We start from the raw sequence: 23,913 nt of genomic DNA, 5'->3' as shown, positions 1-23,913 counted from the left end.
CATTCATCCCTTGCTTCAATCTCCTTCTTTACCTCTATGATCTCCATTAATTGAGTCTTGTTTCTTTTGATGAGAATTTTGTTGAAATTTTCCATATGACTGACTTTAGCGTGAAGATCCTTGATTTCAGCCTCTCTGTTAGCTTGTGTAGGTATCTTCTTTTCAATCCACGTATCCACTTTGCTCATCAAATCTTGTATTATGGTCTTGTGATAATTATTCTTCTCTTTTAGCTTGCTATTTTTAGCTTTAAGAGAGTGATATTCTCCCATAGATACATCTTCACATTGCTGCATGGTTAGTGGTTCCAAAACAATATTTTCAGAAGAGAAATTATATTAACAAGAGTTTACCTCACTCTGATCTTCCTCTGAATCACTTTCTAGGTAGCAACTTTCTGAATTTTCTCGAACAAAATCATCATCAAGTCCAACTAGGGCAATATTAACCATGTTCTCACTTGAATCATCATTGGAAACTGAGTCATCATCACTCCAAGTCATTAAATCTTTATCTTTCTTCTTATCCTTGAAGACAGATTGTTATTTTGACTTCAATTTGTAGCTGTCCCGCTTATAATGGCCTAGATTTCGACATTCAAAGCATGTTTGATCTTTAGAATCCTTGTTGGCCTTCTTGTTATTGGAAAATTTGCCTATATCTCTTTTCAGCTTCACTACTAGAAATAGTAGATACGACATCGGTGCTTAGACATCGGCATGTAATGCACCCGATGTTAAAAGCCTGTTTAACATCGGTTTAGAAAAAAGCGATGTTAAAAGCCTATTTAACATCGGTTTTACATAGTAGCCGTTGTCTATGTTCAATTTTAAAATAATAACAAATTAATGTTTTTCACTTCAACATCGGTTATTTATGCTAACCGTTATCTATAACCATTTCTAAAAAATGACTAAATAAATATTTCAGTTCCCCCGCTGAGTACCCAAATTTTCCCCCGTAACAAAAAAGTTGAAAAATTATTTCCCCCTTCTCCCTTTACTCACACACCTATACATCTCTATCTCTGTCTCTATCTTCATCTTTATCTCTCTCCCTCTCTCCCCCAAACCTTGACTCTCCCTCTCTCTCAAACTCGCAGCTCTCTCTCTTTGCTGTCTCTCTCTCAGACCACCGCTCTATCTCAAAAACCCTAATTCTCTCTCTCAAATATCGAACTTCATCTCCTTCAGCTCTCTCTCTCTCTCTCTCTCTCTCTCTCCCTCTCTCTCTTTCTATCTCTCTCTGTCTCCTTTCTTACCGCTACTTTCTTGTAAACCTAATTTAAACCTAATACAAAATCACTGAATCGAGATTTGTCTCTCTCTTTCTCCACTCTCTTCCGTCTCCCTATCTATATCTTGATGGAAGCTTCGATTTATGTAAAATTAATTGGTAAAGGTTAGATTTCGGCCATGGTGAAAGCGATTGACGATGCTTTGAAGAAAGGGAAGGAGTTTTCCGTCATAAATCGGGCTAGAAATTGTTAGTATTATTTAATTTAGTAGCTTAAAATCGAGCCGAGAAAGCAAATATTTGGTTTGATTATGTATGTCAATTTTAAATTTATTTCAAAATTTTACGTTTTGATTTTAATGAAGCTTTTGTTTATAGGCCTGAAGCTTTGGAGCTTGAAACCAACCTTCAATCGGTAACATATATCTCTCTTTTAACTTTATTTACATCCATTGTGTATTTATATAGATCTGTCGGTGTATATTTATATTTGTATGTTCAATTTTGTTTATTCTATTATGTTCTGCTATTAAGTTTAGGTGTTAATAACACATCTAACTCTATATTTTTTGTATTAGATCTCTATGCTTTTATCATTGGGAGCTATGTCATTTGGACTGTTGTAACTTCGTGTTTTTCCTTTGATGTGTGGGTGGTGGCTGGATGTTTGTACCATAAGAATGCACCCTTTGAAAGTTCCAAGTCTGTTGTTGATAAGGATGCCAACACTAAGAAAAAGAACAAGTCTACTGACAGGAGCACATCGTCTACAGCTCCTTTGAATAAAGGTATGATATTACATGTAACCAAGTCTCTTAATACATTCAACATTTTGACTGGTATTTCCTTTTTGCTAATATTATTATAGTGAGATGTCAATACTAGCTGGCGAACTACCACAGGTGTAGATATGAGTGTACGGAACACTCCAAGTCACACAAACTTCACTTATCATAAAGATAACAGAAGAGGAATGGTGGTTCCTTTCAAGCCCCTCTCACTTGCATTTGAAAATGTGAATTACTATGTTGATATGCCTCCTGTAAGTCACCTGTCCTTTAAATTGATATTATAATATGCTGTTTTTCTATGAGAGCAGAACATATGGTGGTCAACGATTCTCACAGTAAAACCATTCATTTGTTCAGGAAATGAAGAGTCAAGGAATCACAGAGCACCGTCTCCAATTGCTATGAGATGTGAGTGGTGCATTCAGGCCTGGTGTTTTGACAGCATTAGTGGGAGTGAGTGGTGGTGCTGGAAAGACCATGTTGATGGATGTATTAGTGGGAAGAAAAACCGGAGGGTATATCGAAGGAAGTATTAGCATTTCAGGTTATCCAAAGAACCAAGAAACTTTTGCTTGTGTCAATGGTTATTGTGAACAGAACGATATCCATTCTCCACATGTTACCATTCATGAATCTCTTGTGTACTCGGCATGGTTACGTCTTGGTCCAGATGTGTCAAATAAAACACAAAAGGTTAATTCTCTTTTGCATGCTGATTCTATTACAGATACGCCTCAAAACATTCACAGTCTTGTTAAATACCTTATATGATTTTGAAAAAAAGATGATGCTACAAAATGCCTGTTTATGCAGAGCATTATTAACATTGCTGATTCATTTGTATATAATGAAGAAAGATCTGCAGGTTTCGGAGAATCTGGGAAATGGGTTGCTGAATATGTATGTTAAGTCTGGAGATATGGATTCGGCTGAGAAATTGTTTGATGGGATTGACATGAAGACGGTTTTTTCATGGATGTCAATGATAGAGGGCTATATGCAGAAAGGTGATTGGGAAAGTGCCAGTGTGTTCTTTGATCGAATGCCTGAAAAAGATGTAACTGCCTGGAATGTGATGCTTAATGAATTCATCGCGGGGAATGATTTAGCTGCTGCTGAAGTTTTGTTTAGAAGAGCGCCAGAGAAAGATGTGGTTTCGTGGAACTGTATGATTGCAGGGTATGTTGAAAACAAGAACTTCACAAGATCTTTGGAGTTGTTTAAAGAGATGATATTAGCAGATATCAGGCAGGATAGAATAACAATAAGTAGTCTTCTAGCTGTTTGTGGCTTTGCAGGTGTAGTGAATTTAGGTGAATCAGTTCATTCTATCATGAAGAAATAGAACATCATGGGGGAGGAAGTTGAAGTAGCTTTAATGGATATGTACAGCAAGTGTGGTGCTCCAGATGAAGCTATGAAGTCATTTGACGACATTTCCATAAAATCCGTGTTGGCCTGGAGTGCCATGATTGTTGGTTTAGCGATGAATGGTCTTTCCAGAGAAGCACTAGACTCTTTTGCACAGATGCATCTTTAGTGATCTATCAGAACCTGATTAATTGTTGTTAATCAGCTTACAAAGTAATCATCGAAAGGACCTCAGAGAGATAACTCTTGAAGGTGATGAGGATGTATATATGCTTGTATACTCAGATAATATATTTTTTGTGTCATTGAATAATTATTATTGATGCAATATATCGACTAAAAAATTTGTCATTTTATAGATCATCACAATCTGATAGGACAAGATATGGTTATTTCTTTTGATCAGGTACCACTATTTACATATCCTTAAATTTCTAGTATTGATCTATATAATTAAGTTTTGCAATTAGTAATTTTGTTTCAATACAGAATGCAAGAAATTCTATCAGCTCCCAAGATTATTCTGTCCCTCGTGTAGGTGCAACTAGCAGTGCTGAACAACCTGATCCTTCTAATCAGGAGAGGCTTGATTTGCTAAGTGACAACCACGGTTCTATAAGTTACCTGGGAACTGAAATCAGGCGCGAAGCTTCCCTTCAGTATTTTTCTGAAAATGATCTATTCCGAGAAGACCAAAGTGAAGACAGATTGGAACCAGATTGGGAATTAATGGAAGAAATAATGGAACAAACAAAAGCCGATACTCTAGCTGATGAGTTGGTTCCTACAGTTTCTCCTCCACCTCAGCAACACCAACAACCGACTTCTGTCATGTCAGAGCAGGATCTCGAATTTTTAAACTCTGATAATGTCTATAGTAAGTTCAAAATTTTCAAAATAATCTACTTTAATGATCCAAATTGTTTTATAAAGAAGTCATGTTGTTTCCTTCAACTGCAGGCCATAAATCACCTACATTAGAGATCCATTCAACTCCACCACCTCAGCAAACAATGCCGGAGCAAAGGATCCAAAGTCATCATTATGATCACATAACAATATTAAGCAATAGGTATTGTCCATGTTTTGCTTTCAAAATAGTTGAAAACAGTTCTTTTAATTCTTTTTTTGGTTTTGTTTTATGTGTTTCAGGCTTATGAAAAAGAGGATTATTGATTGTAGTGGCATACTCCGTACCAAAAAGGAACGCCCCCGAGATGCTCTTGCCAGCTGGATGTTGAACAAGAGGCTAAAAAAGATGCAATCTTTTTTGAACCTTTGTTGACTGGTGGCTCCTTTTTTTAGTTTCTTCACTTAAATTTGTTGGGCATCTTTTAATTAGATCTCTAAATGGATGTCTTCTGGTCATGATGCTCCAGAGCTGAGGAATTCTGATGATGGAGTAAGTTTATAACTTTTGCTAATTTGTTCCTACTGCAGCTTTAGCGTTTTTGATCTTGAATTCGGAGTTGAATTCTCTCAATTTCAAAATTCATAATTAATGTAGGTAACAAAACTAAAATATATAGAGGGCTTTGGAGAGCCATGCAGGGTAATAATATCTATATAGGTCAATTATATGTGATCCATTAAGATTTAGATTTGCAAAATGTAAATTGGTTATATTGAGTTTTGTGACCTGCATTTTCATTATCCCGGTATTTTTTTGAAGTGATTTTTATATATTTTTCTCCTGATTCGGATATTCTTTTTTTTGGTAGGATTTATCTTTTCTGGATCAAGAAAATAACAATTCAACTGGTAGGCTGATTAATATTTTGGTTAATGTTGTTACATAATATCACTTTGTTACTTAGACAGTGTTACACATATTCAAACAGGGCTGCAGGAAAGTACTCCAGACTGTTTCTTACACGAAAAATCTGGAAAATCCGAAGTAGAACCCTTATCTGCAAGGACAAGGTAACTTAGTAAAATAAAAAACCCTTTCGCCATTATAACATTTCCATTTTTTTATTTACTTTCCTGTGTTTGAACTGGTTTGTTGTCTTCATGGAATGAGTGCAGCGCTGTGGCTAAATTTCTTAAAAATAGATCGTCCACCACTCCCGTTGTAGAAAGCCACCAGTCAATAAATATCAGCTTGAATGCGATCTTGGAAAAAAAAGAAGAAGAGTATGTGCTCGAATGGTCTTTGAGACACTTGTAAGTCATTGTGCTTTAAAGTGAACTACTTATCAGTTAATTGATTTGGTAATCGTTGGGAATTATGAGTTTCAAGTATTAATTTTAATGTTTCGAAAAGGTTATGTCTGATATCTATCGTTTACCTCAGGTTTTAAAGAATAACGGCCTTGTTGATGTACAGCAAGAAGAATCATTTGGCGATGTGACTTTGACAGTGACACCAAAACTTTCAGAGGAATTAATTTCTACCTAAGTGTGTGGCACATGTTCTGGCATATCTTACTGGTGAGAGAGAAAATTCTTTAAAAATATGGCCTGAGATTGTTTTGCTCCTATCTTAAGGAAGATTTGTAATGCTTCAGTAATCAAGGAAAGTTCTAGTGACATATATGTGGCAAGATTGGGTCATGTCAATGTACTCAAACAGCTGCTACCTTAACAGTGTTAGTTTTTACAATAGCGATGAATTAAGAAGACAAAATTCTATTCCAATTTTTTGAGATGTAATATTATTCACAGAATTAGAAACAAGACACCTGTTAAGTTTCAGACTATCTCATTCAAATTGACAGTATGCTATAACATGATCCATCTTAATATCTGTGATCTGAGTCCTTCTTTTACTAGGTAAGACATTATAAAGTAATTATTACTTACTATTTCTATACTCAGCATGTTTTTCTTGTAACCAGGTCAGTATCTTACAAAAGTTGTTGGAAGTCCTTATTATGTTGCGCCTGATGTGTTGCATAAATATTATGGACCTGAAGTTGACATATGGAGTGCTGGCGTTATTCTATATATTTTACTATGTGAAGTTCCTCCTTTCTGGGCAGGTATTAGGAGTTAAAAGTATCACATGTTGAGCTTAAGAGTTTTTACCTGTGTGTAGTAATTGTGGCAGTTGATGATATTCCTCTTTGTTCGTATAATTTTTGGCAGAAACCGACTCTGGAATCTTCAAAGCGATTTTGAAAGGAAATATAGATTTTAAATCTGAACCATGGCCATCGATTTCAGACGGTGCAAAAGATCTAATAAGGAAGATGCTTGACAGGTCTCCTAAACAGAGAATAACTGCTCACGAAGTCTTATGTGAGCCATTGATATGCTTGATAGTTAGTATACTTTCATGAGATTTATGTAGAAACTCTTTGTATTGATGTGATTCATGAACTTGCAATTGAATTCTATTGCAGATAATGGTAGCTTATATTTATATTGCATTGTTTGGTATTTTTTTTGTTTGTAAATGTAATTGGTTCATTGGATGTGAACAGTATCAGGATGGCATGCAATATACAAAATATTAACATCACATTGGTAAATATAAAACGATGTAAAAAATATAAGAAAGACATCAGGTAAAATAATATTAAATGAAAAAGAACTAAAAAAACTGATGTGAAATAGTCATTTGACATCGGTTCTGAAAAGAAACTCAATGTATTTTAAGTCAAATAACATCGGTTAGAGAAACTGACTGATGTTAAACAAAAAGATTTAACATCGGTTTCGTGAAGAACACCCACGTCTTATCCATCATTTCACATCGGGGGCTAATTTAACCGATGTCTGATTAAACATTTCACATCAACCAACTTATCTAACCGATGTATGATCTAGCATTTCACATCGGTTTGTTCGAATGAATTTTAATAAATGGCTTTTAGAGCTTGTAGGTTTCATGTTTTAATGGATAAATACCTCATAATATACTCATATTCACCTTAAAATAATGTAATATAAGCTGAAATTTGTTGCAAAGACATCATATTTAATCTTAAAACCGATGTATAGCACTGTAATAGACATCGGCTGTTAACCGATGTCAAAAGCTAATGACATTTAACATCACACGCGAAGACATCGGTTCAGATTTTTTTTAACATCGGTTCTGAACCGATGTCTGATCCCGTTTTTCTAGTAGTGCTTGTTCCTCTTCTCGATCATCTTTCTGATCTTTCTGGATATTAAAGCAAGTTCTTTATCTGATTCATCTTCAGATTCCAATAAGCTGTCATTAGTGTGAAGAGCTAACTGCTTCATTTAAGCAACTGGAGCTTGCATAGAACATGATTGACTTTCTTTGATTTTGCTTTTAATTTGTTCCAATTCTGCAAAAATAGCCAATTGATCCATATTATCTATAGTTGTAGTGGATTCTAAATATGTTACCTTTGGTTCATAGATAAATAGAACAACACTAAGTATCTTCATGTTAATATCCTCTTGAGGGATATGTTTGCCAAGTTGCTTTAAGGGATTCAGATTTTTCTGGAATCTAGCTTGACTTTCTCGAATAGTTTCTCCATCTCGAAGCTTGAAATTTCCGAACTCATTCAATAGTTTGCTCAATTTCACCTTCTTTAATCTCTTGGATCATTCGTGATACAATTTCAGAGTATCCCATATCTCTTTATATGATTTGCATGAAGTACTATACTACCCCATAGTACAAACTTCTCTAGCACTAGTTCACCAAACCCTTGTTTCCCTTAGCCAACTATCCAGCAACTACAGAATACAATTTGAACAATACAAATCGAATGATAAAGTGATTACAACTCAAACTATAGACTCTCTAAGATATAACGTGTATATATAATTCAGAGTCCGAGAGTATTTTAGAAACAATAAAGTTCAGTGAGTTGTGAGTGTTCTTGCCGCAATAAGTACATCATAAAAACTTCAAGCAACTTCATATATACACACATACCAATGTTCAAAACAAACTCAACAACTTACATGGGTTATAATCCAATTCTAACATTTAAGTTCGTTGGGATAATTTCCAACGTTCATGTATACGTTTGACAGAAGAGAGAAAGAAAGAAAAATGATCACAAAAAGTCTCTTCTATTTTGATAGAGTATAAAACATTTTTAATCAGATTTGTAGGAGATAGAGTTTAAAGATAAAACAAACTTCTACAAATTAGGAAATATTTTGAAACTAGAAAACATTTTATAACTGAGCTCTAGTATGTATAAACCACATATAATATTATAGAGAAGTCCTTACGATTCGTTAGAAGAAATTCCTCAAATTTCTCCTTAAAAATTTGTTTCCTTGTTGAATGTGGATTGTCCGACTTGGCTTACTGTTATTGTGAATAAGGTGATCATAGCTTGCTGAAATAGATCATTGTCTTATGACACCTTGCTGCATGATACTTCAACATTCTCAAATAAATACTCTCAAATAACAACATGATGGCTTGATGTGTTGTGATCATCAAAAACTAAGGAGTTACATGAATATGTGTCTGATATTGATATGTATGTATAATAAAATGTGGTAGTTATTATAAATTTATTTATACTCAATAATTTTAATAGTTGAATAATATCAGATTTTTTAAACTTTAAAAATATATATTTTTTGGAAAATTATGTTGTTGTATTAAAAGTGTGTGACAGTGAATATTTGCATGTAAAAATTTATTTTTGTTGAGCCAAAACTTTTACTCTCAATGTATATAGTTTTATTTGTTAACTAGTTTTGGGATTTATTGGTTGGTAGGTTGTAATTATTCACAAAATTAACAGTAGTTAGTATAAATTTATTTATACTCAATAATTTTAATAGTGGAATAATATTAGATTTTTTAAACTTTAAAAACATATATTTTTTGGAAAATTATGGTGTTGTATTAAAAGTGTGTGACAGTGAATATTTGAATGTAAAAGTTTATTTTTGTTCAGCCAAAACTTTTACTCTCAATGTATATAGTTTTATTTGTTAACTAGTTTTGGGATTTATTGGTTGGTAGGTTGTAATTATTCACAAAATTAACATAGGTGTGTTATTGAAAAGTATATTTTTAAACCTAGATGTCAAATAATGTTAATGATATAATTATTTGTAATTGTAAATATTAGTATATGTGTATAAAGTAAGTATTAGTATTTTTTTAAATTTGTTAGCATGTTTTTAGGTTGTGTTTTTTTTAAATTTTGTTACTTACAAAAAGTGTTCTAATGATTAGTAAATCTAAATATAGCAGTATCAATAAAATATGATTTTAGATTGTACTCTTTTGAAAATTATGGTGTTGTATTAAAATGAAGAGTGAGTATTTACATGTAGAAGTTTATGTTTGTTTTGTCAAACTTTTTACTCTGAATATATAAAGTTTTATTTTTAAGTAATTTTTGTTTTATAGATAGTTAGGATCTACTTATTCATGAAATTTGTATTTTTGGATTTTATATGATGTATAAAATTGGCATATGTATGTGGTCGGAAAGTACTTCTTTTTTTTGGCTAAATTAAGTATATGACATGACAGGCAATAGAGAAACTATCTATAACCAATCTAGCAAAGATTGGATATAGAAAGCAAAAAAGCAGGAGCAACAATCAACTGAAAAGAAACCTACTACAAACTAATGCAAGGAATAAGACCAGGTCTATTAATTACAAGCTTAGAAAACCAAACAGAGGTTTGGAAATTAGCAGAAACATCGTTGTTGATTCCTTTGAGCAGCTTCCCGGGACCAAAAATACCAGAATCATGAGCTCGAGCATTCCGCTCCCTCCAAACATGATAGCAGAAAGTCTAGCATAGCAAAGCGCGAAAATACTCTTAGGCTTGTCAGGGAACTCAGCCAAGTAAATGAGAAAGTTATCCCAGGAGTCACCAATAATAGACATCCCCAAAGATGACATAAGGATGCCCAAAATCCACCTACTGTACGAGTAATGGAGAAAGATATGTGAAATAGTCTCTCGGGAAGAAATACATAGATAGCATTGCTAAGAATTAACAATACCAAATCTATACAGACGTGCCAAAGTAGAAAGCCTCCCGTGACAAGAAATCCATTGGTGGTGAGCATAACAATTAATGCGCAGTCTGTGCCAAATCACACGGTGCCATGGAACCAAATCACCTTTGAATCTTAAACAGTTCCAAATGTCCCAGGTTTTAGTCTTGATTGCATCACGACCATCCCATAACAAAGTATCAGGACTTGAAGCCAAGGTAGGAGAATCAAAAGTTGAGAGCCAGTGAAGAATGATAGGGTCCAGATGGTGACTTATTGGATTTGCTCGAGGGAGACACTAACAGCCATTGTTAATAATTGCACTAAGTTTATCACCATGATGCATAGCACACTGAGAAATAATAGGAGAGGTCTTGTGAGAGGCTAAGCAAGAATTATGCCACTAGGGATCAAACCAAAGTGAGATTGACTCACCATCACCAACTCGAAAAGAAACAAACTGCAAAGTCAAGGTACGAAGGTTGAGAATTTTTTTCCAGATCCATGAACAGTTCGTAGGAAGCTTAGTTGTCCAAAAATGCTTCCCTTTGATGACAGTTTTGTTAACCCAGGAAGCCCAAAGAGTACTAGAATTAGTGATGACCTTTAGCATGTGACCAATAATTTGAGCCTTGTTCCATTCGAGCATATTTTTTAAACCGAGACCCCCTCCTCACGAGGGAGACAAACTATTTGCCAAGCAATCTTGGCACCTCCTTTATGATTAATATTTCCACGCCACAAGAATTTAGTAAGGAGAGACTGAATAGTTGAGTGGACTGCTCCAGGTAATAAAAAGTGGTTGCACCAAAAAGCCTCAATAGCACAAACCACATACTTGATGGGTAGAGCTCTCCCAGGCAAAGACAGTAACAAATTAGTCTAAGCATTAAGTCTGTTCATGATTTTGGTGACAAGGGGCATGCAGTCATTCACACCAAGCCTCGAAGTGATCAATGGAACACCAAGGAACCTAACTGGCAAAGTACCTCTGAGAATCAATAAGGAATTAAACCACTCAATAAAATTAGGATCACAGTTGCTTAAAAAGATGTTGCTTTTATGAATGCTAGGAGATAGACCACTCCAAGAGGAAAATTTAGCAATCGAATCCATAATATGCATAACCGAATTACGGGATCCATGAGAAAAAAAGGGAATATCATCAGCAAAAAACAGGTGCGTGAGGCCCATTTCTTTGCAACGCCAATGATATTTGAAATCCTGAGGGACTTTGTTGAGGATGCCGGACAATATTTGCATACACATGGCAAAGATATAAGGAGATATTGGATCCCCTTGGCGAATGCCCTTAGACCCTGGAAAATACCCGTGAATAACACCATTTAGCTTTACAGAAAAGTGAGTAGTGCAAAGACACGCTTTAATCCACCTGATAACAATATCTGGGAAATGAAGCCTAGACAAAATAGCCATAATAAAGTCCCAGTTTAAAGAATCGAATGCCTTATGAAGGTCAATCTTTAGTGCACACTTAGAGGATCCTGAGTCCCTATCATAGCCACGGAATAATTCTTGAGCAATCAATATGTTGTCAAATATAGACCTCCCCAGAATAAATGCAGATTGAGCAATATCAATGATAGATTGAGCAATTTGGAAATGAATGTTGAGTTTATACCCAAGGGAAAAACCCAGTCTCAAAAAAATTCTTTACTGAAGGTTAGAAATCAGGCCTTGTGGTGCTCCAGGTAGCCAAGAAAAATTCGACATTAAAGCCATCAGGACCGGGAGCCCTATTTTTCTTCATTTTCTTCAAGTTATCAATAATAATAGCATCTGTAACTTGAGCACAAAGCAAAGTAGTCTGGGCGGACCTTGCAATCCACATGCTCCAAATCAATAGAAGAGTGAACAATCTCAGGCCCCAACAGGTTTTTGAATTAATTGACTGCTAAGTTAGAACACGGTAACTGGCCATGCACCATGGTTCCCGAATCCTGAAGAGCTAGCACCTTATTATGATTCCAGTTTGCTTTACATTGTTTGTGGAAAAAAGAGTTATTTCCATCTCCAAGCCCCATCCACTTCACTCTATATTTTTGAAAAAATAAAGATTCTTCCTTGACAAGAGCTATATTGAGCTTCTTAATGAGGTCTTTTTCCAATGTAAGAAGGGTGGGATCTCCATTATTGATCATACGCATTTGGATATCCTCTAGATTAGCTATTGCTGTCAGAACATTAGAAAATGATTATAGCAAGGGCCTGAGCATTCTAAAGACCAGGCTTTTTCAATAACATCATGAAACCCAGGAATATCGACCATGAAGTTGAAGAACTAAAATGGTTTGTTGAGCTTTTGAATTTGCATTGGCTCTTCAAAAAAGATAGAATTGTGGTCCATGATGCCACGAGGTTTGACAAAAAAATTTCCCTCGATGAAAGAATTGAACCAGTGACCATTAGCTATTATTCTATCTAAGCGTTTTAGCACAGGGTTATTTGGACGCTTGTTGGTCCAAGTAAATATATCCCCCACTGTACGCACATTATCAAGGCCACAGTTAGCAAGACAATCTTTGAATGCTTGCATTGCTGGCGTCCAATGTTCCCTGCCACCAAAAATTTCACCAGGACTAGTAACACAATTGAAATCACCGAGGAGGCACCAAGGTGATGTAGTTGTACTCAAAGACAAGCAATAATCCCACAGAGGAACTCGGTCTATTGCATCATTGAAAGCATACACAAATGATACTAAAAATGAGATTTTCTTTTCTAGAAAAATAGCATTACAAGTAATAACCTGGCTAGACATCGAGTGAATAAAAATATCCCACACACTGGGATTCCAACCAACCCATACACGACCATTGTAATGGTGATTATAGTTAAATAACCATTTCCAGTCCCTACGAATTTTCTTCGAAATACCCACAACATTACCACTTTTGACTTTAGTTTCTAAAACTCCCATGAGGTTAACTTTATTAGATAGAATAAAATTTTCCAACTCTTTTTGATGAGAGGCTTTGTTGATGCCCCTTATGTTCCAAGCTGCAAAATTTATTTCAAACGTCTGAGGCTACGGGGCTGAACAACCAATCCATGACTCTTTTTGTGTGCTGAACTTTTGCTGTTTACCACCTTTGTAAACCCATCTTCATCGATTAAATCAGACTTTGGAGCTTTGAGTTCAATGATAATGTGTGCTTTTGGTGCAACAACAGGTGCTGTGTATACTGCAGGCGCTGCGGGCGCTGCAGGCGTTGCGGGGGCTGTGAGTGCTGCAAGCATAGTTGTCACTCGTGTAGCATCCTGGCTACGGCCTCTTCTTCTTTTTAGACCTGGTGATTTTGCTGCAATATTATCAACAATTGTGCCCTCATTATTGGTAGTGGATTCTAATACAAGAGTTCCCACCGTTTGTTCCTCCAACTGAGTCGAAGCATTTACCAAATCATTGGTGTCAATTTCTTTGCCAGATTCCCTGTCAAATTTCTCTAAGTTGTCAACATTATCTGTGTTGCCTTCCTGTTGCTGAACATCCTCAAGAGTCTGATCACCAACCAATACCAGATCAAAGCCCAAGAATTCATCAAAAACCACAGGGTTAATATCTTCATTGTTTATATTTGTAGTAGCACTAGGACCATCATGTTGTACTTGGCCTAATTCATTGGAAGGCTGATTTTTCTTTGCCAATTTTGTAGCACCCTGAGTAGCTCCCCCAGGTCTTGGTCTAGAATTCGGTTTTACAAAATTATGGTTATGAGCACACCTCGAGAAGGACTTCCCAAATGCTTTATAGTGGCTGCAAGAGTAAGGTAACTGTGGGTAAACTATGTTAACCTTGACTAAAGCCTCCTCACCAAACTCATCTTGAACTGGCACCCAAACAAAGTCCAGGCTTGGACTAGAATAGGAAAACATCACCTGAACAGATGCATACTTAGTGGGCTCAAATCTTGCAGATGTTTCATCAAATTTCAATGGCAAACCCACTACCTTTGCAATGTGAGTAAGACCATCCCGAGACCAATATGAATGTGGAACATCTTCCAGTTTCAACCAACAAGGAACTGTTCTATGACATTTTTCTTAAATTTGTTAGCTTCTATCCAAGGTAGTAAGTAGAGAGTTTGATCCCCATAACAACCGAATTTAGGTTAAGAACATTGTGCTTCTCCTTCTCAGAATTGAATTTGAAAGTGAAATAGCCCTTGGAGCTATAAAACACTCTGCTCAAGCCACGATTTTTCCAATACTTAAAAGCTTGGTCACGCACAAAACGAAAATCGAAACTTCCCCCAATGAAATGCCCTATGATACTAGTACTCCAATTTTTATGAGCATTGGCAAGAAAATCCTTAGGTGGTCTAACTATTGTTGAACCATCCTCATTAAAAGTAATTTTTACAGCATCATTAGGTGTGGTTTCCTTAGAAGGAATGCTCTTAGTTACAATAGAACTCCAAGTATTCTTATTTTCAGTATTAGCATCATTATTAGCTAAAGGTTCCGTGCGTGCACTAAACTCAAACACAGTCTCCTTTAAAACATAAACTGTAACTATACCATTTTGCACAGAGACACTACCATGTAAATCTTTCAAGGTAAGGGGGTTAGTAAGAACTGTACCTGGATTCTTAGTTGCCACAAAGGTTGAAGATTTAGTAGAACCCTTTGAGGAGTTATCGTTGCTAGGGCCAGGGTCATTCCTGGTAGAACCACCATCCAAGATTAATCTAGTTTCTTCATAAATTCTTTGAGCCGTAGTAGGTGACCGCTCACTATTCCGAGCAGCTTCTGCCAAGAATACTTGATGATCAATTACTGGAAGAGCTAACAAAGGGGGAGCCACGTATATTATAGTTATATAATTATAGATTATAGTAACTTGTATGATATGAAACTGAACAAACAAAGGCAAGTATAATGTGTCAAAAGACTTGATTAACTCAAAAGCTGAATACAAAGATAAATAGAAACAGATACTGAAAGTACCATCTAGAAAATAGGACAATATCCCATGATCTGCAAAACTAACTCCTACATAAACTCTACCACTAAACTTATTCTTTCAACTCCTACAATCACTCTACGGCTAGCTGACCAAATCAACTTAAAAGAAATAACAGTAACCATGTTCAAAATTATTACTAACAATCTCCCCCATAATTTCGAACATATCAGCTCAGAACTCTGATGCCTAGCAAACTTCTCATGCGTTCAAACTTTACAGCAAACAGAGCTTTAGTTAACATGTCTGCCTTCTGGTTTTCGCTGCTAATATGCTTGACAATAACTTCCCCACGCTCACTACACTCCCGAATGAAGTGATACCTCACATCGATATGTTTACTTCTCTCATGAAAAACTGAATTTTTTGCTAAATCTATAGCAAATTTATTATCGATGTAGATTAGAACAGGTTGCACTTGTTCGCCAGTCAGCTCCTTCAAGACATTCCTTAACCACATAGCTTGACATGCTACAGCCGTGGCTGCCATGAACTCCACTTCATAGGATGACAATGCAACACACCGCTGCTTTTGAGAAACCCAAGTGACCAGACACTCGTTCAGATAAAATACCATTCCCCCAGTTGATTTTCTGTCCTCAATATGTCCAGCAAGATCACTATCGGAGTAGCCTATTAAAATATTATTGCTGGCATCCTTTGTATAAACTAAACCATACTCCAATATACCCTTTATGTACCTTAAGATTCTCTTGGCTGAGTTCATATGCACAGTGGTCGGTCTCTCCATGTAATGGCTCATTATGCCTACTGAGAAAGCGATGTCCGTCCTGGTATGCACTAGATACCACAGTCCTCCAACGATACTCCTAAACTCTGTTACATTGACAGTTCTTCCCCTCTCATCTTTTGTCAATCGTTCGTTTGGATCCATTGGAAACTTGCAAGGATTGCATTGAGACATGCCAGCTTTTTCGAGCACCTTTTTGGCGTAGCCTGATTATTTCAGTTCCACAAAACCATTTCCTTGATTTACTTCAATTCCCAAATAGTAACTTAGCCTTCCCATGTCACTTATTTTGAAAATGTTGCTCATCTGCTCCTTAAAGGTACTGATAAGATGCATATCAGTTCCCGTAATCAGCAGATCGTCTACGTATACACCAACTAATATTGATTCTTTTCCCTCCCGTTTGACATATACGGCGTGTTCATAAGGACATCTCACGAAACCCAGACTTTCAAGACATTTGTTAAGCTTCGAGTACCAAGCTCGTGGAGCTTGTCTAAGACCATACAAAGCTTTGAGCAGCCTATACACTCATTTTTCTTCACCCTTCTTGACAAACCCCTCTGGTTGTGTCACGTATACTTCCTCGCTAATTTCCCCATTTAAGAAAGCCGTCTTAACGTCAAGATGATGTACTTCCCAGGAATTCTTTACAGCCAAAGCCAGAAGTAAATGAAATTTTTCTAAGCGTGTAACCGGTGCAAAAATCTTGTCAAAATCAACTCCTTTTTCTTGCACATAACCTTTAGCAACTAACCTCGCCTTATGCTTCACAATGTTCCCGTTTGTATCCTTTTTTAACTTGAATATCCACTTTAATCCAATTTCTTTATTTCCAAGTGGTAAGTCAGTGAGTTCCCAAATCCCATTTTTATTGATCGAATCCATTTCATTTTGCATAACTATCCTCCAGGTCTTTTCTTTTACAGCATGCATATATGAACTTGGTTCATTAATTCCCATAAGTAGAAGCTCATCCTCAATTTCGATTTCTTCTATGTCTTGATAAATAGCTTCAAGAGTCCTGAATTTTCTGGGAGTAGTACTGTCATCGTATGTGTCTCTGTCAATATTAGAGTTTGAATTCTGTGACTGAGGAGTTCTGACTTCGGTTTCATCTTCATCCGTAGCACCAGAATTGGTCTCTTCATCCGTAGCACCAGAATTCTCATGTCTGGGGCTTTCGGCGTCGACATAATCACCTGTTGTTACTTCTGGCATATTAAAAAAATAACCATGGTTATTTTCTGGCTCCCCAAAATTGTTTCAATCCCAAGCTCTTTCTTCTTCGAACACCACATCACGGCTGACATATAACTTCTTTTCCTTAGGATCGAATAGATGATAAGCTTTAGTACCGGGTTCTTTCCCAAGATTTACCACTAATAAGCTTCTATCATCGAGTTTCTTTACCTTGTCACTAGGGACTTTCATATGAACGACACATCCGAAAACTCTGATATGTTGGATGTCCGGTTTATGCCCCTTCCAAACTTCATGAGGTGTTTGCCCAGACAATGCTCGAGTGGGCAGTCTATTTAGAACATAAACAGAATGCCTTATTGCCTCAGCCCACATCACTGGTGGCATCTTCATTTGCTTCAAAAAACTCCTACCCATCTCCACTACGGTGCGATTTCTCCTTTCAACTATGCCGTTCTGTTGAGGTGCATATGGTGTCGTAAAATGTCTGTTAATGCCCTGATTCTCACAGTATGAGATGAACTCTTTTGACATGAATTCCCCTCCTCTACCAGTCCTGAACGTTCCAATTTTTTCTCTCTTTTCCTTTTCTACTTTCACTTAAAATTTCTTGAAAACCTCGAAAGCATCACTCTTATTTCTTAACATGTACACCCACATAAGTCGAGTGAGTCATCAACTAGCAGAAAAAAAATAATGATTCCCAGCCATTGTGGAGGGTGTGATAGGCCCACACAAGTCTCCATGAATTAGTTCTAATGCATGAGCAGCTTTGAAATTCGACTGAGATGGGAAAGATTTTCTTACTTGTTTAGCCATCAAACATCCGTTGCATACCTTTTTTGGTTGAATGACGTTGGGCATTCCTTTTACCATCTTGTTTTTTGACATTAATTCCATGGCCTGAAAGTTTACATGCCCCAAACGCAAGTGCCAAAACCACGATACTTCTTCAGATTTTGAAAGCATACAAACATAGTCACATATTTCAATATCAATCTTGTAAAGTCTGTTATTCGATCTGGGCACCTTCATCAGCAACTTCTCATGACTGTCATACACTCGAAGTAAATTTCCACTAATCTCAACCCTGTTACCACTTTCGGAAAGATGACCCAAACTGATTATATTGTTGCACAAAGTCGGTATATAATAAACGTCTTGGAGAGTCCTTTCTTCCCCGTTTTTGCACCTGAATTTTATTGACCCCTTTCCTTCGATTTTGATTGTTGACCCATCTCCAAATCTTACATTTCCATTTACTTCTTTATTCAGAAAATTGAATTTTGACTTGTCTCCCGTCATGTGATTGCTCGCGCCATTATCCAAGTACCAAGTATTCAACTCTCCCATCACTTCTTATTTCGTTGTCACCTCTGCTTTCTTCAACACGTCCTGGTCTTCTTCTTTCCTTTCGAACTTTGCCAATAAAAGAGCAGGTTCATCGTCCTCAAATTTTGCAATATTCACTTCTTGTTTAAATTCTCTGGCTCGATGTGGTTTTCTATATTCAGCCGCATAGTGCCCCAATATGCCACAGTTGAAACACCTTACCTGACTTTTATCTCTAATCCCTCGTCCCTTTTGTCCTGAAGTTCCAGGTGAGAAACCTTTGTTCGACCTCTTCATCCATTCTTCACGTGTGAGCAGTAGTTTTTCACCTTCGTAGTCTCTTTTCCTCCACTCTTCCTCCGTTAACATCAATTGCATGTCATTTATGGTAACTGACCCCTTTAATCTTTCTTCATGAGCTTTCAGTGCCCCAATCGCCTCCTCTATTGAGATAGTGTCCAGGTTCCCAAATTGTTCCAGGGTAGAAACAATCTGAAGGAACTTTGGAGGTACAGCACGCAAGAGTTTTTTTACCACATATGACTCTGCCACTGTTTCTCCAAGAGCTCGTATGTTTGACACAACGCCATTGATTTTCATGTGAAAATCGTCCAGATGATCCGTGTCCCTCATGCTTAGGGTCTCGAATTCCGCTTTCAATGTTTGAACTTTCGCCTGTTTCACTTTATCTGCACCTTGACTCATGGTTTTGATCACCTCCCAAGCGTCTTTAGCCGTCAATTTATCCGCTATTGACAACAAATAATCCTCAGTAATGCCCTGATAAATCATAGCCAATGCGATCCTGTCTGTATTCTTCTCAACAGGCGCCTTAGGATCGTTATTCTCAATAGCCTCCCACACTCCGTGTGCCTGCATAATTACTCGGATTTTCATAGACCACGCCGTATAGTTTCCCTTTGTCAGAACAGGGTAACTAAGGCCAACTGAACCCTTGAGTTGTTCCATCCCGGTCTTTGACAATCTCTTGATCTCTTTCCTATGCTCTGATACCAATTATAGTTATATAATTATAGATTATAGTAACTTGTATGATATAAAACTGAACAAACAAAGGCAAGTATAATGTGTCAAAAGACTTGATTAACTCAAAAGCTGAATACAAAGATAAATAGAAATAGATACTGAAAGTACCAGCTAGAAAATAGGACAATATCCCATGATCTGCAAAACTAACTCCTACATAAACTCTACCACTAAACTTATTCTTTCAACTCCTACAATCACTCTAAGGGTAGCTGACCAAATCAACTTAAAAGAAATAACAGTAACCATGTTCGAAATTATTACCAACAGTTGTGTCCAATGAAATTAGAAAATTCCTCCGAGTTTATGCTACCGGAGTTTTCAGAATTCGGGACCCCATGGAGAATCAAGAAGATATGAAATATGGGTGTTGAAATGTAGGTAATGAGGAAGGAAAGCAGAAAGTACACAGCGTGTATAGAGTGAGTGAATAAAGGGACCGAGCTGAAGGTTGGAAGAAAATTCAGGTTCAAGAAAGACAAGGAAGGACTGCTGGATAATAGCATGCACCGGATATTAGATCTGTGTAATAGCTATGTAACTCCTTAGTTTTGATGATCACAACACAGCAAGCCATCATGTTGTTATTTGAGAATATTTGCAGGATATAACAACTTGATATCAGTGATGTTTAAGTATCATGACAGCAAGCTATCATAAGACAGTAATCTATTTCAGCAAGCTATGATCACGATTGTCAGAATAACAGCAAGCCAAAATGTACAGTCCAGATTCAACAAGGAAGTCGAATTTCTTGGAGATTTTATAGGATCTTTATATATATCAGTTGTAAGGACTTCTCTAATATAATAAACGTGCATGATATATAGAGAGCTCATTTACAAAACATTTTTACTTATTCAAATTGATTTCCTAAAAAATAGGAGTTTGTTTCTCTTTCAAACTCTTTCTTCTATCTTCTGATTAAAACGTTTTATCCTCTACAAAATAGAAGAGATATTTTCTATACGTTGGACATCTTTCTTTCTCTTCTATCTAACGTACACATGAACGTTGGAAACCATCCCAACGATCTTACACGGTAGAATTGGATTCTAGCCGTTGTAATTTGTTGAGGCTGTTTTCAAATGTTAATGTACGGTTATATATATATATATGTGGTTTCTTGCAGTTTTTAAAGAGGACGAATTTGCAAGCAAGAACACATACAACTCCTGATCTTTATCGATTTCAAAATACTCTCGAGCTCTAAATATATCCACGTGTTTTATCTTAGAGAGAGTTTATAGTTTGAGTTGTAATCTTTATCATTGATTTGTATTGTTCAAATTGTATTGATTAGTTGCTGGATAAGTTGGCTAAGGGAAACAAGGGTTTAGTGGTACTTGCTAGAGGAGTTTGTACTACGGGGTAGTATAGTATATAGAGAGCAGGTTCTTAAACAGGGTTTCAGCAAGCCATTATCAGTAGCAGGGATAAAGGGAGATATATTATTGTATCTTGTAGTTGTAACCTTCATTGATCAATAATATATTCTCTTACCAAGTTGGTAAGGGACCAGGACGTAGACCACAGGGGCTTAGGGGTCGAACCTGGCTAAAATTCTTGTGTGTTCTATTTACCTTCCTGCACATTATTTTCTGCATTGCATTTAGTCATCTCAGCTTACTATCATTGTCATATTATAGTTCAGTTGATAAAATCTGAGTAAGCTATTATCGGGTAAAATTTAAAAGTAATCCTAGTTAGCCATAATCACCTATTCACCCCCCCCTCTAGGTGTAATTTCAGTTGGTATCAGAGCTTTGGTATACTAATCTTTCTGTAACAGGAATAGTATTCGATCGAAATGGCTGACAAATATCCCGAATGAACCTCAAATTACCGAGCACCTCTCTTGCTTGGTACAAAAGACTATAACTGGTGGAAAGGTCGCATGGAAGTGTATCTATCCAGGGAGCCACTAGCTTTGAGAGTTGTTCAGAAGGGTCCTTTTGAGTTTAAGGACAAAGAAGGCAAAGTGAAAGACGTTGCTGATCTCACAGAGGCTGAACTAATTAAATACAGCTTCAATGGAAAGGCTAGGAATTCTCTCATGAATGGGTTATGTCCTAGTGAATGTGATAAAGTCTCTTCATGCAAATCAGCTAAAGAGATATGGGATACTCTGGAATTGTATCACGAAGGATCCAAGAGTTTAAGAAAGGTGAAATTGAGTAAACTAATGAATGAGTTCGGAAATTTCAAGCTTCAAGACGGAGAAACTATTCGAGAAAGTTAAGCTAGATTCCAGATAAATCTGAATGCCTTAAAGCAGCTTGGTAAACATACCCCACAAGAGGAAATCAACATGAAGATACTTAGTGCTGTGCCATTTATCTATGAACCAAAGGTAACAGCTCTAGAATCCTCTCCAACTATAGATACTATGGATCAATTGGCTATTTTTGCAGAATTGGAACAATTTGAAAGCAAAATCAAGGAAAGCCAATCAAGTTCTATGCAAGCTCCAGTTGCTCAAATGAAGCAATTAGCTCTTCACACTAATGATAGCTTACTGGAATCTGAAGATGAGTCAGACGAAGAACTAGCTTTAATATCCAAGAAGATCAGAAAGATGATCGAGAAAAAGAACAAGCTGAAAAGAGATAAAGGCAGATTTTCCAACAACAAGAAGCCCAACAAGGATTCTAAAGATCAGACATGCTTTGAATGTGGAAAGCCAGGCCATTATAAGCGGGACTGCTACAAATTGAAGTCAAAACAGCAAACTGTCTTCAAGGATAAGAAGAAAGCTAAAGCTCTAATGACTTGGAGTGATGATGACTCGGTTTCCAGTGATGATTCAAGTGGAGACATGGTCAATCTTGCCCTAGTTGGACTTGATGATGATTCTGTTCGAGGAAATTCAGAAAGTGGATACCTAGAAAGTGATTCAGAAGAAGATCACAGTGAGGTAAACTCTTGTAAATATAATTTATCTTCTGAAAATATTGTTTTGGAACCACTGACCATGCGGGAATGTAAGAATGTATCTATGGGTGAATATTATTCTCTTAAAGCTAAAAATAGCAAGCTAAGAGAGAAGAATAATTATCTCAAGACTATGGTTCAAGATTTGATGAGCAAAGTAGATACTTGGATTGACAAGAAGGTACCTACACAAGCTGAAAAAGAGGCTGAAATCAAGGATCTTCAAGCTAAAGTTAGTCATGTGGAAAACTTCAACAAAATTCTCATCAAAAGAAACAAGACTCAATTAATGAAGATCACAGAGTTAAAGAAGGAGATTGAAGCAAGGGATGAATGTTTGGAGCTGTTCAAACTCAGAGAATCAATAGATGCAACACCTTCAAATCAAGCAGAAGAACCATCTCAGCAAGCTGAAATCATAAGTCAGCAAGCTGAAAAGATTGATCTGCTCACAAAGGAAGTTGAGGATCTGACAAAAGGGCATGGGATCGTTTGTTCAAGGAGAAGAAAGTCTCAAATCTATGATGAACAACATAAATATTCCATTGGTCAGAGAAGGAATTGGAATGAATGCAAACAAGAAGGACAAAGCTCTAAGATATGAAGGAAAACATGGCATACCCTATGATTATGCTATGCCTTGGAAGATATGCAATAAATGTGGAAAGAAAGGGCATCTTAAAAAGTATTGCAAAGTTCATAACGGACAAAAATCATACCATGGAGGAAATAAACAGAAAATAGCTTACTATGATCAGAATGGCAGAACAAAGACAGCTTACCATCATCAGGCTGGCAGAGTTAAATCACCTAGATTTATCCAAAAATGGATAAAGAAATCTGATTTACATGTTTTATATGTTTTATCTGCTAACCATGTCGGACCCAACAAACTTTGGGTACCAAAAGGTTGAGTTGTTTTATTTGTTTTGTAGATGTGTCTTACCGCTCGAGTCAAATCAACTCAATGGATTTTAGATAGCGGATGTACTAGACATATAAGTGGAGACAAAGCACAATTCTTGAGTCTTCAGATGAAAAAGGGTGGAAGAGTGACTATTGGTGATAGCAAAACTCTTCAAATTCTTGGAAAAGGTAAAATAGGTAATAAACACATTTCAATTGATATAATCTTCTTAGCATAAGTCAGTTATATGATGATGGTCATACTGTTAACTTTGGTATTGATAAGTGTATTATTACTATTGGTACTAACAAAGTCCCCCTAGTTGCTAGAAGGGAAGGAAATATATATATTTTGGACTTTGAGTTGCAGAAAACAGCTTGATGTCTTGCTGCAATAGACACTGATCCTTATGTTTGGCATTGAAGATTGGGTCA

General features: G+C 36.5%; 2 protein-coding genes across 2 annotated transcripts; one reads left to right on the top strand and one right to left on the bottom strand.

Annotated features, from left to right (window-relative positions):
- Positions 1-18,618: 18,618 nt before the first annotated feature.
- On the bottom strand, positions 18,619-19,560 carry LOC141679898 (uncharacterized). The gene has a single exon (XM_074486263.1). It carries the CDS (start codon positions 19,558-19,560, stop codon positions 18,619-18,621), a length of 942 nt encoding a protein of 313 aa, XP_074342364.1.
- A 1,975-nt stretch (positions 19,561-21,535) lies between these two features.
- On the top strand, positions 21,536-21,880 carry LOC141679897 (uncharacterized). Its single transcript, XM_074486262.1, has one exon. The coding sequence runs from the start codon at positions 21,536-21,538 to the stop codon at positions 21,878-21,880; it is 345 nt and encodes a 114-aa protein (XP_074342363.1).
- The last annotated feature ends 2,033 nt before the right edge of the window (positions 21,881-23,913 follow it).

This window comes from Apium graveolens, chromosome 8 (genome assembly GCF_009905375.1).
Source record: "Apium graveolens cultivar Ventura chromosome 8, ASM990537v1, whole genome shotgun sequence".
Classification (NCBI taxonomy): domain Eukaryota; kingdom Viridiplantae; phylum Streptophyta; class Magnoliopsida; order Apiales; family Apiaceae; genus Apium; species Apium graveolens.
This window is presented reverse-complemented; position numbering and strand designations above follow the sequence as displayed.